Source organism: Psammomys obesus, unplaced genomic scaffold (assembly GCF_907164565.1).
Source record: "Psammomys obesus unplaced genomic scaffold, mPsaObe1.curated_primary_1811, whole genome shotgun sequence".
NCBI lineage: Eukaryota > Metazoa > Chordata > Mammalia > Rodentia > Muridae > Psammomys > Psammomys obesus.
The window spans coordinates 10664714-10684233 of NW_026591086.1; the positions used below are offsets into that span (position 1 = coordinate 10664714).

General features: G+C 42.6%; 1 protein-coding gene across 1 annotated transcript; it reads right to left on the bottom strand.

The window, feature by feature from the left end:
- Nucleotides 1-1082: 1082 nt before the first annotated feature.
- Nudt15 (nudix hydrolase 15) lies at nt 1083-6312 on the bottom strand. Its single transcript, XM_055609738.1, has 3 exons — nt 6153-6312; nt 4474-4670; nt 1083-2613 (listed from the first exon to the last, which is right to left on the bottom strand). The coding sequence occupies exons 1-3, from the start codon at nt 6305-6307 to the stop codon at nt 2456-2458; spliced, it is 510 nt and encodes a 169-aa protein (XP_055465713.1). The 5' UTR covers nt 6308-6312; the 3' UTR covers nt 1083-2455.
- Nucleotides 6313-19520: the final 13208 nt, after the last annotated feature.

Sequence of the window (19520 nt, forward strand, 5' to 3'; positions counted from 1 at the left end):
TTTTTTCAATTTTTCTTTTCATATATGTTTTATTTAGGTCCACCTTCAGTGTAGGAAGGAAACTTTTTAAAATCTAGTTGCATTTTGGGTGGGCAGTGGGGGCACACCTTTGACTCCAGCACGCAGGAGGCAGAAGAGGTAAGCAGATCTGAGTTTGAGACCAGCCTGGTTTTCAGTGTGAGTTCTGGGAGCCATGATTACAGAGAAGCACTGTCTTGAAACCCTCAACCCTTAAGAAACAAATTCAGTTGCATTTTATAATATTCAAATACGATTCTGGTATATATGAGAATGTATAAGATAAAATGACTATATCTTAACTAGTAGTCACAATCAGGTCTCGGAGAAATTGAAACCATTTATTACAGTCCCATACCACATAGGCACACATATGCATAGAGTGGATTTTATGGAAGGTTGTGGGATAGAAGGCCACTACCTCGTGGCATCACCTTGTCTCCTTACTGTTAACTTTTTCCCCATGTTTCACAGGCCTGAGTCTTCCTGCTTAGTTAATGTGTACAGGCTAGCCTGGAACTTGCAGTCATCTGCCTTGGCCTCTTACTGTCGTCAAAAGCAGTTACTTTTAACTGATTTTAACTTCAAGCAGTTAACATCTGTGTCTAACATAACATTATTATAAAAATGTAAGAAACAGCGTAACACATAAAAGTAAACTAGGCCTTCTACCCAGAGTTAGTATTAGTTAACATTTTTTGCTATAGATTTTTGCTAAAAATCTACATGTGCCAGGCATGGTGGTATATGCCCCAGTACCTGTGCAGCAGAGGCAGGCAGATGTGTTGAGTTTGAGGCCAGCCTGGTGGTGCACAGTCTTAGGCCAGCTGGCATTGTAACCAGTGAACACCTGCCCAGTCCCAGGAGTTTAAGCACCACACATTTATCATACTTGAACACAAACATTCTGACAAATATGTAGTTATAAATAAGAGAAAGTGGGATTTATAAATAGTAAGGTATATATGGTACATGTGTAATTTTGAAAAACCAAGAAAGGTTCCTTACAAACATCACAGTAATAAAGTACTTTAAAAGAGCAAAATCCAAATGTCAGCTACTTGAGACAGAATTAACAGAAGTGAGCTTGTAAAGAAAATGAGCTATAGTCTTGTGCAATCATTCGAAACCCTTTTGGTTGCCTTTTTTTTGTTTGTTTGTTTGTTTTTTTTTTTTGGAGCTGAGTGCTGAACCCAGCCCAGCAATGGTAGTTTTACCATTGCACTAAATGCCCAACCCCCTTAGGTTTTGGATCCCTTTATAAAAGCTTAAACACAGATTTTATTTTTGTAAGCTTTTATGAAATGGTGTTTAAACCTAGAATTTTAAAATGAGGAAAGTTTATTGACCACATAATAAAAGTCAAATACATGTTAACACAGTTTTCTTGTAAACAAAAATCCATCATTGTTTTAGATTTTGGCAAATCTCTTCAATGTCTGACCTGTCAGAAGGAAGCTGGCTTTTCTTGCTTGTCTGCATTTAGTAAAATACATCCTCACAGGAAGAGCTGGGAAAGGGCCTGTACAGCAGAGTGGGCCAGTGACTGCCTGGGGACAGAAATGATGTCAGCCAAAGGACTGCTTAGAAGCGTCAGTTATTAACTAGGCCTGAGGTGGTCCTTATGCCAAGAAAGTGATCCTCCCAAACCCAAAGACCCCTCTAAACCAGAAGCAGGTTAAAACCAACCCCACAGCTTCCACCGCAAACAGTGGGTAGCCCTGCACATACTGTTCTGTGAGACATTACACTGTTCAGTCTCCACAGTAAAATTTTAAGTTTGCTAGGGGGGAAAATGAAGCCAATCAACCTTTGGCCATGATGCTCTGGAAAGTTCTTGAGGCCCTCTGGGAGATCCCCTACATTAGGGGAATCTGTACTGCTCTGTGTAATCCCAGTATATATACAAAGACACAGATCTCAGGCAGCAAGAGGGAAATGCAGGCGACCTGGCCGCTGATGGTAGCATCCACATTGAAGTCTGTCTCACAGTTAGCACATTCTGCCAGAAATAAGGGATGGAAGTCATGATCTCTAGTTACACAGACTGTCGTTTCAGAGTTCAAGTGGAAGGGCAAAGGGAAACCAACAAGCATGAGGAATTCTTCAGTAGACACACTGCTTCTGAACTCGAGTGACCATATCTGAGTTCCAACCTCCATTTGAACTACAACAATAAGGCAAATTGTATTGCACGCCTCATGCAGCTGACAATGGCACCCACACGGTAGTACAGCCACAAGTTCCTTATCCATCCTCTTCTGGGTGTCAAGGACAGTCCAGCGGCACATCCCAGGAAGACTTTCTTAAGGGTCCGAGTTACAGTAGGAGACTGCAAATAAACTGGTGACTGGCTTTGCACATAAAATGGAGTTCTCCTGAAACACAGAATCTTTCATTTACTAAAGTTGCTTTTTTTTTTTTTTTTTTTTCTAAATCAAGGACTCTTGTTATTTTCGAGGTGCTTTCCTCTGTATCCTTCCAGGTGGCTCAGGTCCTCTTTAAACGGATCATAACCTTGTTCTTTTAAACAACGGAGAGCCCAGAAAAGCTGGTCTAAAGGAGGAAATTCTTCCCAGGGAATCCACTCCCAACCTAGGAGAGAGAGAGAGAGAGAGAGAGAGAGAGAGAGAGAGCGCCAATCAGTGCACACGGATGGCAGAACGCAGGGGCTTCACTTGGTGAACTAACCTGTTGTATATGCAGAAAACATTCGCTGACCTGACGAGTGACCTTTCGCTAATGAAACCAGCAGCGATGTCTGGACTACCTTGGCTGTACCAAGAAAACCTACATTTACAGTGAAAAGCTTAGGAAGAGCCCAGTGAAACACTGGGCTGCTTTTTGTCTCTTTGTTGTGAGACAGTCTCATGTATCAAAGCATTCAGTCTACCTGAACTCATCTGAAGTCTCTACTGTTCTCACAGATGAGAGAAGACGTCCCGCCATGAGGTAACTTGACCAGGGTCACAGAGAACTGTGAGATCCAAAGGGGACCCCCAGAATGGGGCCACTGATGATGTCTACATTACACACTGGACTCTGACCAGGCAAACAAGGATTGCTGGTAGATAAAAACTTAAAATCAGCATTCCTCTGAAACTTGTGATGTGGGTTTTCCTCAGGAAAAGCCTCTATTTCCCTTATCTGATGCTATAGCTCAGGTGTCTAGTTCGATGCTACCACACACCTGTACCACATTACCAAGTCCCCAAGCTAGCACACCGCCCTCTCATTCCCCACCCTCAACTCTAAACTTTCAGGCTGTCCCAGCTTAGAGACTCCCCCAGCCCCAGCCTATTTCTTTGAGATTGTCAAGGCTTTATCTTCGCTATTCTCTCAGAGTCTGTGCCAACCCCGTCTTTTGCTATTCACTCTGTGTTGTGTGTTTCATGTCCATGCCACTCCCTGCATTCCCTAGATAGCCATAGGAGCTTTCAATTTCTCCAAATAAGCCTTCCCTTCTACCCATGGAGTGGTCTAGTTTGGACCGTGCCCTCAATTATAAGAACAGTGCAGGAACCGTTACGAAAACCCAGGTGCTTTGTATCTTACACCCCTGGGAATCTACCTTCCACTTCTCCACATTGTCTCTGCGATGCTATAACAGTGCAGCCTGCAGTGCAAAGATCACGGTTCTGCAGGCTGGAAGCCTGAAACGAAGGTGCTGGCAAGACAGGATGGTAACGGCCCCTTTCCTGGCTCGTGGGACAGCCATGCTCCCTCAGTGTCCTCATACAGCGGAAGTGGTGAGGATCTGCCTGGGGCCTCTGTCAGGTGAGTACTAATCCACTGTGGGCTGTTAGGCTTGATCGCACAGTGGATCCCAGCTGCGGCTGCTGCTATCCTGGGAGGTGATGGAAGCTTTAGCAGGTGGGGACTGTGTGCAGGGTCACTGACACCTGGTCCTTCCTTCTCTATCTCTGTCCTGCTGCGAGGCTGACGTGAGAAATGTCTATTACACTTCTTCCATGACATTCCATCTCACCAAGGGCCTAGAATCAACAAAGCCCAGGTAAAACCTAGGAAATTAGAGCTAAAGCGATCTTCTTCCCTTTGTGCTGTTAATGTTGGGTATTTTGTCATAACAGTATGGTCTAAGCTTTGTCATCCTGACCCAATCATATCCCAAAGGCCCCATCCCCTGTCACTATCACCCTGAGATCAGAATTTCAACACGGGCATTTTTGTTTTTATTTTCTGTCTCTTTCTGAGACTGTGTCTCTGCATGTAGATAGCCTGGAACATTCTATGTAAACCAGGCTGGGCCCAAACTCAGTTATCTGCCTGTGATCTGCAAGCACTGGGATTAAAGGCATGTGTCACCACGCTTAGCTCCAACACAGGACTTTTTTTGGCGGGCAGACAGAAAGAGAATGCAATTATCTTCATACCGTAATGATACCCACAACTAGGTTTCTCTGAAGAAACACACATTGTGTGTGATTGTCTTACTTTCGTTTTTTTCAGGTTCCACATTCCTTGGCTCCGAATCATGAGTCGTGTCCACCTCCCCTTTCATTAATATGGTGACATAATGGTAATTCTCCTTCTCGACGAAAGAGTTGACCACGGAGGCGAAGCGCACATTTTTCAGGTGAAGCGCGGCCTCCTCCCAGGTTTCCCTCCGCGCGCATTCTTCCCAGGTCTCACTGCAGAGAGAGACACAGCCTGCTCAATATTCATGTGAGGTGAGGTGCCCGGCTGGAAAGTTGTAGTATAAAGTAAAGCAACAGTAATTAGTTTATGCTTTAGAGTAGTTTTAAAAAGCCCTACATCTTCATATTATACATATTCTAGTCATTCGAAGACCCAGAGAGCTTTATATTAGACAAAAATCAGCATTTAACAACCAGCATTGATTCCCAAGCCTGGAGACAGACTTAGGCAGCTTGGAGGCAGTTTAGTGTGTAAGGTAACAATTAAGGCTTTTTCTGGGTGGAGGTGGCGAACACCTTTGATCCTGGCACTTGGAAAGCAGAGGCAAGCAGATCTGTGTGAGTTCAAGGCCAGCCTGGACTACAGAGGGAATTATTGGACATCCAGAAACCCTATCTCCAAAGACAAAAAAAAAGAACCCAGGCTTTTAAGTCAACTGTCCCCAGAGAAAAGGGAGACATTAAACTTTCTCATGGGGTTGCCGAATATCAAAAGTGCCTTAAATGCCTTTCAAATGCTTGAAAATTCCAGTTGAGGCCTCAAAACTGAGGCAATTAGAGAAAGGCAACAGAGAAAGACGTGGCTTGCTTACAGTGGGCCAGCCCTGTGATGCTTCTGCTTCCAGGCCACAAAGGAAGTTCAGGTTACCTTCAAGAGGAAGATAACCTTCAGCCTGCTAGAGAAATGTTTCCCTGCCATATAATGGAGAGCCAATGAGAGACACATCCGGTTATCAATCACGGCATACTCCTAACACTCAGGAAGCTAAGGTAGGCAGATCTCTGTGAGCTCCACGTTAACCAGGGCTACATAAGAGACCCTATCTCTTATAAACAAACAAGATAAATAAATCTGTTAGATAACAGTGACCCACATGATTTCCTTTTAAAAAGTCTAGAAAATCAAGTATGGTCCAAGCTGGATATGGCATAATAAGGCTTAGCCATCACCTTCCAAGTGTTTTATATTACTGTTTTACGTTACTATACATTACTAACGGAAACTACACTGGATCTTGGTGATTCCGATACGTTTATCTGTTTTTAGCCACACTCTCGGTTTACAACACACTGTGAGCACAAGGCCATGGTTCCTTCGCGCTTGTGTAGAAACTGACTTATCCTCTCTTTCCCCTTTGTGGGTTCGACAAATCCACTGCGCAGAAACGGCAGGGTCAGTCTCATAACACGCCGATGTATGTAAATCTCATGGGGCAAAGGGAAGAGTCCCAGTTTTTTTATTAACATCCACTTTCCCTGTAAGCACCAAGAAAGACAAACCACTTCCACCTGCTGCCAGGAGAGGGCGGAGCGAGGGTCACGGCACAGTGACCCCTCCTGGCGGGATCTCAGAGGAGCCCGGGGCCAAAAGCAATCGGAACGCAACTTAGCACTGACGCGCGCGACAGGGACACATTTGTCGTGAGGACTAGTGCTACTCCGTAACTTCCGCTTTCCCGAGGGCAACCTACTCACCCGAATTCCAAATGGCCCCCAGGAAGTTGGAAACTGCCGGCTCCAAACGACCCTTTCCTCTTCCCCAGCAGGACGCAGCGAGGATGCTCGCAGCTCACCACGACCACGCCGACCCCAACACCAGGCCGCCGCCTCGGCTCCGCGTTAGCGGCCATAGCTCTTGGCCATCCCCGGAAGTGATGTTCTGCTCCGCGCTCGCCTTCTGCTGTACGGAAGCCGGCTGGAGTCACCTGGTGAGATAACCCGTGTAGAAACAACCCATAGAAATGACTGATTTAAGAGTATTCAATGGTAATTTGAAACGTAAACGAGTCTAATAAATTCCTCTAGAATAAATTATGTCTTTTAGAGAAAAACATACTATACCAGATAAAAATATACACCAATTAAAAATGAAATATGAAAGGAAAAGCTAGTGGGGAAATCAGCTGTAACTAAACAAGTTTGACACCTTAAATCTCTGGATTACTTTAATCTCTGGATTACTTTAATCTCTGGATTAAATCTCTGGTTTACATTAAAGGTATTAATTTATTTCTACTGAAGTAATGTGTGCATAATTTTAGAAACTTGTAGTACAGAAAGTCCGAACAAAAACACTGTCCCCTTTAGTCCTGCTTCTGAAGACAGTTTTAACTCTTTGAAATGTGTTTTTATATTTACACACCTATTTCTAAGTGGATTCTTATTTTACATCCTAGGTACTCCATTAGAAATTTACAATATCAATTAGGCATGCTCAGTAAAGTCCTAATAGACTGTTTAAAACAAGAGAGACACAAATAATCAGTATTTTAAAAAGTGTTGACTATCTCCATCAGGAAATTTCACACCAAAACTACTTTGGGATACCATCTCACCTCACTCAGAATGGCTGTCATCAAGAGATCTGACAACAGGTGTTAGAGAGGTGGAGAGAGAGGAACCCTTATTCACTGTTGGTAGGGTGCAAACTAGTATAGCCATTATGGAAATAAGTTTGGCGATTTGTCAAAAAATAAATTAAATGTAGAACTACTATACAACCCAGCTGCTTCACACTGGGACATATGCCCAGAGAATTTCATACCCTATCATAGAGATATTTGCACCCTTGTTTCTATATGCTCTACAACAAAAGAATGGAAACACCCTAGTTTTCTGTCAATAAATGAATATATAATGAAAATTTGGTAAATAAATAACATGGATTTTATCCAGCGCTAAAGAAAAATGAAATTTAAAAATCTGCAGAAAATGGAAGGACTTGGAAGTTATTATGTTAAGAAAGGTCACATAATCTCAGAAAGAAAAAAAGTTACATTTTCTTCCTCACGTGGATTGTGGCCTATAATATATGTGTATATATGTAAACAAATATACACGGAGGCACAGTAGACATATAGAAAGGGTAAATGAAAGGGTGATGAGGAAGGACTGAATGAAGGTAAAGGACTATTAAGTTACAAAAGAGGAAACAAGGATAATTGCTTTTCTAGTTCTGCTCTGTCATGGTTTTTCGGGTTTTCGGTGGGAGATGAGTACTTTTGATGGTGAAAGTGTGAAATACAATATGAAGTCCACAGCTTCAGAGTTGCTACTCTGGCAGTATAGGCCTTAATTGAGCTGTGTACCCTTTGGGTGTGGTTAATTTTGGTGGGAATGCAAAGTGGAACAACTGTAACACCCAGATCTCGAGTCCCCAAACGACCAACAGGCTTTGAGTCCGGTGCAAAACACTTGAGGGTCTTTTATTACAAAGTGGAGCTGGGTGGCTGCCCATTACAAAGACAAAGGGGCAAGTGACCTCCAACTCCGGGAGAACAAGGTTTTTAAAGAGACAAAACGCAAGCAGGGAAGTGCAAGTCTAGACATTACAGGGTTGGGTAAGGGGGTCTCTAGAGGAGCTGACCTTTAAAATGATTGGTTTGTTTTTTGGTGCCAATGGTCAGGCTACCTGGGGGACACCTGACCCCCAGTACTTCCCTGTTAAGTGCAGCTAGTCTGTAGCAAGGGGGGAGGAGGGGTTTGTACATTCCATGGGCTTTCTTAGGGGCTACATGACCCCAGTCACACCCTAAGGTTTATCTGGGTGGGAGACTGCTGCTGGACCCCTGCTCTCAAACAACTGTGATCTGGTGATTTTGCCCCAGTCCCAGGAATTAACTCTAAGTTTTTGAACCTCTCACAACCACTTTGGGAAACATATTGTGTTTGAAAAAGCAAGTATATTCTTGTGATACAACTTGGTGATCCTGCTGCTGGATAATTATATGAGACAAATGAAAGTTTATGTTAATGCAAAGATATGTGTGGAAATATTACAGTGACTTTATTTACAATTATCAAGGTGTTACTTTACTGCTGGATAAATAAACTATGGTACATTTTATGAATGGTACATTTATGGAAAAATCACTGAGAAGCAAGGAACACCATATTGATACCATCAACTGCAGGCAACTTTCAGCTGCATTATGCTCTGTGAAAGAAAGTAGATACAGAAGCTGTATAGTTCCACTTAGAGGGTAATTTGAAATAGACCAAACTTTGCCACAGACTTTGATTACAGAGAGAGTTCAACAACAAAAGCATAGGAGAGATTTTCCTGGGATATTGACGTTTCTATTTGTAGACTATGATGTTGATGTTAATAACATGACTGTGTGTTTTAACTCGAAGGACTTTGTTCTAAAAGGAGTGAATTTGCCGCATTTGTGTAAAGCCACAGTATATCTTGCATTTTTAAGAGCCAAAATAGAACGTGCAGAAAGGAAAAGTCATGAAGTAATCTGCCAGTGAGGAAGGTCAAGGCAGTGCAAAGTGGAATGTACTTAATGTCAAAAAGTCATCCTGGGGATAGGATTGTATTATACTCTTTGAGAAGGAAAACCCTGGACTGAACTGTTTGAAGGCAGGCTCCTTCTGTCACTGGGCCTTGGAGAATTTGGAATTGGGGGCTAACAATGTCCATAACAATGGGCACTCCTATTTAAGAGAGTAGGCTGCCCTTAAAACAGAGTAATATGTTGGGGACTAACGGAAGGTGAGACCAGATGGTTATATTTAAATGAACTCACATTTAGTTGTTAGTTTCAAGTTTTCCCAACTGTGTTGTAATTCTGTTTTACTTTCCAAAGCCTTCAGTAAAATATGGTTCTGTTACAGTCTAGTCTCAGCTGTACTTTGGAAAGTTGGAATAGGCATTGGACTCCTTCTGCATAAAAGAATGACTGAAGAGGAACACCATCCCAGAGAAGTGTTAGTGGCAAGGTAAAGACTTATCTCAGCGCACCTCACTCCCAGAAAAGTGCCCCACATGTAAGTGCACCATTAAGAACGTGTGAATAGGGGCTGGAGAGATGGCTCAGCAGCTAAGAGCACTGGCTGCTCTTCCAGAGGTCCTGAGTTCAATTCCCAGCAACCACACGGTGGCTCACGAGCATCTATAAAGGAATCCGATGGCCTCTTCTAGCATACAAGTATACCTGAAGACAGAGTGCTCATAGATTAAATAAATAAATAGACCATTTGAATGAAACTGTCCTCCTTTACACAAACAAATAAATAAGTAAAAAAAAGAACATTTGAATAATACTGTTGTCCTTTGCATTTGCACAAACAAGAAAGTGATTTTCCCTGCAAACTGTATGAAAAAAATGCCATGAGTCACATGAAGTGGAAATGATTGTGAGTGCAAAAGATAAAGTGATGTTTGAGAAAAGGTAAGAGGGGTTGGGGGCTGGAGAGATGGCTCAGAGGTTAAGAGCACTGGCTGCTCTTTCAGAGGACCCAGGTTCAATTCTAAGCACCACATGGCAGGTCACAACTGTCTATAACTCCTGTTCCAGGGGATCCAACAGACTCATGCAGGCAAAACACCAATGCACATAAAATTAAAAGTAAATTACATTTGCTAGGTTCAGTGATGCAAGCCTGTAATCCCAGTACTCAGAAAGGCAGAGGCCAGCCAGGGACTCCAGGACAGTGAAGGCTACAAAGAAAAACACTAGGTGGGGGGAGATAGTGTAGTAGATGAAAGCACTTTCCCCCAAGCCTGGTGTCCTACTTTGCTCCCCAGAACCAGCATGGTAGAAGAAGAGAACCTAGTCCTGCAAGATAGCCTGGATCTGTCCATGCCCCGTCCCCATACACATAGGAAGCACAGCAAAAACTTCCTAAAGTAAAAGGTAAGAGAAGTGAAACCTACCCTACTTAAATGTTGCTCAGTCTAACGTGAGAATCCACACACCATAAGCCCTTCTGGGAAGGTACAGGTCATTAAACCAGGGTCACCAGCCATTATCGTAGCTTTGGAACCTAATAGGGATTTTCAGAGATGTGTCTCCTTCCTGATTTATCCAGAGGAGGTGGGCCCAGGCTCACAGGTCCATTCCCTACACAACCTAGAACTTTCTCAGGAGCATGTCCTTTTCTCATTTGCATAGAAACATTGTATTCTCAGGCTGGGGGATACTGGCATTCTCCACAAACTTTCCTGTTTTGTCCTTGTACTACATGGTTTTGTATCACCTTGACACAAGGTAGAGTTATCTGAAAGGAGGGGACCTCAATTGAGAAAATGTGTCCATAAGATATGGCTGTTGTGCCTTTTCTTTTCACTTTTCTTTTCTTTTCTTTTCTTTTCTTTTCTTTTCTTTTCTTTTCTTTTCTTTTCTTTTCTTTTGTTTTTCTAGACAGAGTTTCTCTGTGTAGTCCTGTCTGTCCTGGAACTTACTCTGTAGACCAGTCTGGCCTTGAACTCAGAGATCCACCTGCCTCTGCATGGGGCTGTAGGGCATTTTCTTTTTCTTTTTTTTTTTTTGGGGGGGGGGGGGGGCGACATTTTCTTAATCAGTGATTGATGAGACAGGGCCCATCCCATTATGAGTAGTGCTGTAATGCTTGGGCTGGTGGTTCTGGGGTTCTATAAGAAAGCAGGCTGAACAATATATGAGGAGCAAGCCAGTATATATGGCCTCAGCATCAGCTCCTGCCTCCAGGTTTCTGCCCTGTTTACATTCCTTTTCTGACTGTCTTCAATGATAAACAGTGCTGTGGAAGTGTAAGCCAAATAAACCCTTTCCTCCCCAATTTGCATTCATTGCAACAATAGAAACCCTAATTAATTAGACAGTCCTATTTTACTATGTCCTTGTTTTAATGACCATGTATATGTTAATTTTCCATACGTTTATGGTCTATTATGTTTTGTTTTTACGCAGTACTGGGAATTAGAACTTAGGGCCTTGAATATGCAAAGCAAGTACTCTACCACTTGGCTACATTCCCAGTCCAATCTGTTGTTACTATATCAGTTTACACCCGATAGTGATAAAGTCTCACTTCACATTTTGAACTTAACCTAAGAATATTCCTAGCAACCAGTTAGGAACAAGTCTTCTGTTATTTTCTTGAAAGTGTCTGAAAAGTTAGGATATAAGAAAAAACAAGGGCTGGAAAGATGGCTCAGCAGTTAAGAGCATTGGTTGTTCTTTCAAAGGACTGGGGTTCAAATCCCAGTACTCACATGGCAGCTCACAACTGTCTGTAACTCCAGTTCTAGGGAATCTGACACCCTCTCTCACACACACAAGCAGGCAGAACATTAATGTACATTAAATAAATAAATAAAAATTTTAAAAATAGTTAAGGTGAAGCTGTCCAAATTCTCCCTCCTTCACCTGAAGCTCCTCCTCCAGGGGCTGATTTGGGAAAGAGAACCCATTGTAGTGAGATCTATTCCTGTATTTCACCCTGTCTTGTTCTGACTGAATATTCCTGGCTGTTCTTCTGCACTTGAGTTCATCTACTTTCTCTTTTCTCTGTGCTCTTGGCAGTCCCTATGTTTGATTTGGAAGCTCTATGTAATTCAAAACCCACTTCGCAAGTTCATGTAGTTTAGTATTGCATCTACTGTATCCAAGTCATAAGTTTAAATCATACTAGAATGCATATATCCAAAGAAATGACCTACATTCTTCTCTTCTTTCTCCCAACATGTTATTACCAGCAGGCATATGGGTCTGTGTAGAATTAATTAAATCCACGCCTGTGGGGGTTATCTTGATTAGGTTGACTGAGGTAGAAAAACCTATGTACTGTGGATGGCAGTATTCCCTGCGATGGGATCCTGCAATGTGTAAGACTGGGAAAGTGAGCTGACCAAAATCATTCATTATGGATGACACTTGAAAACACTGTAGTCAGCAGGGCGTGATGGCACACACCTGTAATCCCAACACTCAGGGAGACAGAGGCAGGCGGATCTCTGTGAATTTGAGGCCAGCCTGGTCTACAAAGCCAGTCCAGGTCAGCCAACGCTATACAGAGAAACCCCATCTTCTGAAAAAAATTAAGATAAAAAGAAGAAAAAGTAGTCAGTGAGATAGATAGATCACTGTTAGGTCTTAGACAGTCTCAACCACAGAACATGAAGAGTTCACTTCACTAAAGAAACAAATAAACAAAGGAACATAATGAATTCATCATGCCCAATGCAGAAAACCAGCAAAACTCTATCGCTTATAGTGGAGAAAAAAAAAATGAACCTAACCACCCTGGAAAAAAACAAACACTAAGTAAAATTAGCAAAAATTTCTTCGTAATAGCCCTAAGTGTAAACTGTTCTTAGCTCTCCAAATAAAGATAGAGACTAGCTGACTAGCTGGGAAAACAACATCAAAAAACAAACAGGAACCAACTGTGTTGTTTCTAAGAAGCATGCTTCACTGGCAGAGATACTCAATTCAGAAAGCAAGTGGACACTGAAAACATGCTGATTTAGCAATTCTGAAAACTGGTAACATGGCTTTTAAATTGAAATTATATGAGATAAAGAAGGTCACTGCACACTAATGAAGGGAATCATTCATCAGGAATGGACAGTTGTAAATTTGTACACACTAAATGGTAGGGCTCCTCATTTCATTAAAAAAAAATCACTAATGACTTGAAAGGACAGGTTGACACCAACAAGTAATTGACCTCAACAACCTACCCTTATCAATAGATGGCTCATCTGACTAAAAGTAAATAATAAGGAGACTTCAGAGTTCATTTGCACCGTAGGCCAAATGAACATAACAGGTATCTGCAGAATATTCCATCTAACAACTTTGGAATTTTTATCAGTTCATGGAGTTTTCTCTAAAACACATCACAATTTAGCCCATGAAGCAAGGCCTAACCAATGCAGAAAAGCCCCTTGGAACAGTTTCTTACATCTTGTCACAGTATGGGGAAATAAAACAAGAAAACAACAGCAAACTCCAAAAAGCTTGAAAACACTTGGCGATTGAGCAATACACTCTTTTACAAAATACAATGTTTATTTATTTTCTGTGTGGGACTGTTTTGCCTGCATGTATACGCGTGTATTACATGTCTCTCTGGTGAGCACAGAGGCCAGAAGAGGGCATCAGATCCTCTGGAACTGGAATTACTGGCAATTATGAGTCACTACTGAGCACCTGCTGAACCTGGACCTTCACATCCTTGGCAGCATTTTGTCATTTGCTTTTTTTTGGAAGATAGTGTCTTACCACAGTGAGACGGAAAATTCAAAGCAATCTTAATTCACTCTTTTTGATGGCTAAGAATGTTGGAGCACTTTTTCAAGTATTTATTGGCCATTCACATTTATTCTTTGGAGAACTATGGCAATCATATGGTCTGTTTCTCTAGCCATGATCTTGAATTCCGGCATTAACCCTTAACAGGTGCCAGAAAGAGCCTCTGTCCTAGCTAGGTCTCTGCTCTCTCCCCCCTCCTTATATCTGACGAGTGTTTGTAGTGACTGAGCAAAGGGAAGATCTAGTTCTTGGCGCTGTCTAATAAGTTAAGGTAGCACCTGACACACAGTCCTTCCCACCTGCTCAGAACCATTGCTTATACTTTGTTTCTACCTGCTGGCCCTCTGTGCCTGTCTACACAGCTCTAAGGGCACCTTAAGCCTTTCCTGGCTTCCCCAGTCCTCCTGAAGTAGGTAGAACACTGGGAGTAAAATTTACTTCGAGCAAGAAGATGCAGCAGTCTGTGACTATCCTGGAAAGAATTTGTGCTACCACATCCAGCCGCAGTATGGGTGCCGGGGATGGACTTTTTGGCCCCTTATGCAGCTTACTTTTACTGACTGGTCCTTCTCCCCGGGAAAGAATAAAGATATTCTAAACAGACACTTATGCCTTTTCCTTTGGCTATTAAACTATTAAATAATAATTCCAAAAAAAAAATTTGGAACTTCTTTTGGGTCTCATGCCAGAAGAGGGGAAAGAAATAGCTCTAGAATCAACCGGAGCAGGAACTTGTCTCTTGGAAAGAGATCACACAGTTCTGAAAACTGATCAGACCATCTTACAGGAGAGACTGGAGCCCAGACAATGATGAGTGAGACCACAGCTTAAAGAGGACTGCTGTTCTGCACTTCTTTTGTCCTCTGTTTAAATCTAAGCCTCATGTCTGAACTCTGAAGGTGGACTCGGCAGGGGTATCCTTAGATTTTTATGTTCCTCTTCTCAGAGTTCCCGTGTTGAGTAAATGTTGTTTTTCTCCTCTTCACTATCACTTGGCTTCTAGTTCTTTCCTACACTCAAGGGATTTTGTGACCTTGGGTGTCCATCCAATGCTCCTTGTTCTAGATTCCCAAATCTCTCCAGGGTACCTCACCCTTTGTCCCGGATACAACAGCCCTTGGGAATATACAATACCCAGCTCCTTCTCAGGGAACTACAACCAGATTCCTCATTTCCTTCCTTATCCTCTTCTCACCATCCTCTGTAGAGGTGGGAAAATGGTGCTGGAAACTGTGAGCCCAAGATGGAAGGGTAAAAGAATTACCAGACTGGAATTGGTACTAAGGTTTGAGTAAAGAATATATGCTGTGGACAGAGACACAGATGGTGGAGGGGAAGATGGAGGGAGAATATGAATCGCTTCCCCAGGGGACAATGGGATCCTATTAGAATAGTGAGTTTACCTAGGCTTATCTTGGTGGGCCATTGGGGTGGGAACAGTTTTCAATAGATGGAAGGCGCCCAGCTGTCTACGTTGTTAGGTAGTAAATTGAATACATCTGTCCATTCTGAGAATGTTCTTTTAAGGGGAGATGACAGGGATTCATCAGGAATTAGCCTTTTTGTTTAAATTTTGGAACTTCTTCAGAGTTGAAAAGGAGTGATGGGCAGGGAGCTAGTTAATCTTTTATGGGGGTCATAGTACCATCCAGCAAAAGGCTCAAGCCATAGTTTGGAGCTGGGGAAGATAATTATTGTAGAAAGTTGGAAGCTGGACTGAGTGTCAGTGGGAGACAGGTATTGGAGTTGGTGTTATACCATTTGGAGCTTTCTGCCCTATAATCCCAGCCCACCAATTGTAACAGAAGGTTAAGTAAGCAGAAACCGGAGATCGAGCACACGTAAAAAGAGCAAGAACGGCCCCTGTAGGAGCTAACCAGTCTTTGAGACCCATCTTGACAAGATGTCTAGGAGCTGTCCTACCCAGAGTGCTGCACTGCCTTGACTTAGGCTTTTGGGTGTTTTTGGCTTATTTTGAGAAAGACTTTCTTTCTATAGATTTCATTAAATGGAATTCATGTGCCTCCTGATCCTGTGTGAAGGCTACCTGGGAGCCTGCAGTTTTAGAAGGTTCCTCTGGCTAAGGAGCCAGGGCTGTGTTGCTGCGCCTCTGTATATGCCACTGGGGCCTTCCAGACAGTGTATGTGAGAGATATTTCTGATATTTATTTCTGAGGTCTCCATGGGCCAAAGGAGTCCTCTGAGACTCCATTATTAGACTAGCCTAATAATGCTGCCTGTTCCAGCAATGGGTTGTTTGTGGCTAGCACTCCAAAGTGGGGGGTTTCAGACAGTCCTGGAATTTTGCTTTTGTGACACGAGGGCTTAGAAGTAGGAGTGCCTTCCGCAGACAGGAGTCTAAATTATGAAAATGCCGGAAGAGGAGACATCTGGACATCCAGCGTGGTAGTCCTATCACTCGTTTAGGAAGGCTGTAATTTGGAGCCACATAGAAACTTGCAGCTTGTTCCCTTAGGTTACCAAATGCCGTCCTGTCAGTGGCCTGTCAATAGGCTGCTGAAGATGGCTGTGATAGAAGGGTCTGAGGGGCCTCGGGCCTTGCATTCTTTCAGCCTCATACCAGGACAGCATTCAGCTGTCCACAGTGGTTGCTCAACAGTGTGAGGGATTTGGCAAGCCAGGTTTTGAAAGACCTGAGATGAAAGGAAAAGTCCCACCTAGTTTCAGGCAGAACTACAAATAGATTTATCAGAGGTCTTTCCTGTTGCTAAGTGAGTGCTGATTGGAGGCAAAAAGGAGGATTCAGGAGATGCTCAGTTGTTAAAAACAAAACAAAACAAAAAAAACCCCACAAAAACAAACAAACAACAAAAAAAAAACAAAACATGTTGCTTTGCAAATGTTAACATTGTCACCTTACTGTAACTGCTCTAGATGCTGTGGGACCTGGGAGAATCAGTCCATGAATGAGGCAGACTAACTCAAGCAAGAGCCAACTTTATTCAGAGCATCAGACAATTTACACTCTGAGGGTTAAGAAGGGTCACATCAGTAAAGTGTATAATCACAAGGACAAGCCACACATGATGAACAAGCCGCACATGGCAAGAGCACGTTTTTCCATAGAGGCATCTAAGCATTCAATTGAATAACCGCAGCAAGCAACAATGAGTAATCTGAAGTAAACTCACTCCTATCTGCTACAGCTGGGAGGGGCATGAAACCACATTCCAAGAACAATTCCTTCTTTTGAAGAAACTGAGGTCACCCTCTTTCTTACCATCCCCTATCAGTCATTTTTGTTCCCTACACAGTTTCACTTCTTTTCTCACAGGTCACATATGAATATGTAATTTTGTGTATCTGTAAAAGATCTAAAAACTATATGTGAGAACACACAATATTTGTTTCTCTGAGTCTGGCTTAATTTGCTTAATGTGATTATCTCTGGTTGTTTCCATTTTCCTACAAACAACCTAACTTCGTTTCTCTCTTTTTGTTCTTTTATAATTTTGTTTGTTTGGTTTTTTTTTGAGACACGTTTTCTCTGTGTAGCCTTGCCTGTCCTGGACTCATTTTTGTAGACCAGGCTGGCCTCGAACTCGTAGAGATCCACCTGCTTCAGCCTTCCCTGAGTGCTGGGATAACGGGTGGGCACCACCACCCCCAGTGAAAGACCCCTGCCTCACCCTAAGTTAAACATAGCTAACGCCATTTTGTGAGACACCACTGTTTTATAAAACTCTGAAGGCCAGATGAGAAACTGGAAAATTACTGAGAAATCCTAGCTGTGTCACCCACTTGGGATATCTGTGGTCAGGCTGCCCCAGTCATACTAAAAACAGTTTGTGTTAATCACCCAGAAGTAGTGTAGACAATGGGTCATAAGGAACATCTACTTTCAGTTCTAGAGAAAACTCCACAACGACTTCCATAGTGCTGGGATAATTTACATTCCCACCAGCGGTGAATATGGGTTCCCTTTCATTCACATCCTCACCAGTATTTGTTTGCTTTGTTCTCTTAATGGCTGACAATCCGAAGGAGCAGAACCTGAATCTCAGTGCACTTCTGTTTTGCATCTCTCTGATAGCCTGTAAAATTGAATGTTTCTAAATATCTTTACTGGACACTTGTGTTTCATCTTTTGAGGACAGTCTTTTTATTTTATCGGCCTGCTTCCTGATTGGATTGCATTTCTTATTCTTCAGTTTTTGTATTCTTTCTGTAGTCTAGAAGTATCTAGACTGTATCATCTGTCAGCTGTATAGCTAATAGATTTTCTCCGAGTCTTTAGGCTATTTACTTGCTTAACTGTTTCCTATGATGTATCAAAGCTTTTAATTCCATGACATCCCATTTGTCAGTTGTTGGCTGTATTTCATAAACATCGAGACTCTTATTTTAGAAGCCCTTGCCTACATCTATATCTTCAAGTACTTAATTTTTTTTTCTGTAACTGTACTGGATAATTTTATATTAACTTGACACAAGTTAAAGTCATCTGAGAAGGGGGAAAGCTCAATTAAGAAAATGCCTCCATAAAAATCAGGCTGTAGGCAAGCCTGTAGGACATTTTCCTAATTAGTGATTGATGGGGGAGGCCCCAGCCCATTGTGGGTGGTGCCATCCCTGGGCTGGCCATCTTGGTTTCTTTAAGAAAGCAGGCTGAGCAAGCAAGTCATAAAGAGCAAGCCAGTAAGCAGCACCTCTCCATGGCTTCTGCATCCGTTCCTGTCTCCAGGTTCCTGTCTCATTTGAGTTTTTGTCTTGATTTTCCTTCAGTGATAAACAGTGATGTGGAAGTGTAAGCCAATAAGACCTTTCCTTCCCAACTTGCTTTGTGGTCATGGTGCTTCATCACAGCAATAGAAACCTAAGTGAGACAAGTTGGTACCAGGGTGGGGTATTGCTGTGACAAACTTGACCATGTTTTTGAGAGAGTTGTGGAAGGACTTTGGAATTTTGTTCCAGAAAAGGCATTGAGTGTTCAGTGCCTGGTGAGCTGTTCTGTGGGAACTTGGAAGACAAGAATGTTGAGGGCAATGCAGAAGATGGAGGCCTGACTTGTGAAATCTCAGAGGGAAGATTAAAGACTCTGTCAGGACCATTTGTTGTTTTGGTTAAGAATCTGTGGGTCTCCTCAACCGAGGCTGAAGAATCAACTTCGATTAAGAGGATACCAGAACTACTAAGGTGAAACCTTTGCTTTGCTGGACTACTCGATGCTCGTCAGCTGGAGCTGAGAAATTAGCAGCGATTAAGAAGAGAGCAGTTGAGGCTTGGCACCACGACGAGAGCCTGGGAGAGGCTATTGGTAAAACTGCAGCCTAGCTGCAGCAGAGGACCCCCAGAATTTTGGAGCTGCCAGTGCCATGGGATGACCACCAAGAGCAGCAGCAGCAGCGGGGACGAGCCTGCCCGAGCTTAGAGGACGAGCTGTGTGCTAAAGAGGGCAGGGCTGTAGAAGTGACCCAGGCCCCTTTGAGGAGCCCAGAAGACCATGAATGGACAGATCCCAGACATTGGACACTGTGTTATTTACACTGTTGTAAGTTTGTGTTTGCTTTGATCTGATTGTGAGTGTGCCTGGTTCTTTCCTTTTGAAGTAAGAAAGTATTTAACTTAATTTTGATTTTTACAGGGGTCTACAGTAGAGAAATTTTGAATTTTTAAAAGAAATTTTTTATTTTTTTAAGATACTAATATTTTAAAGGAAGTTTTTTTGTTTGTTTGTTTTTGTTTTTGTTTTTTCCCAAGACAGAGTTTCTCTGTGTAACCTTGGCTGTCTTGGTCTTGCTTTGTAGACCAGGCTGGCCTCACAGAAATCCACCTGCCTCTGCCTCCCTGAGTG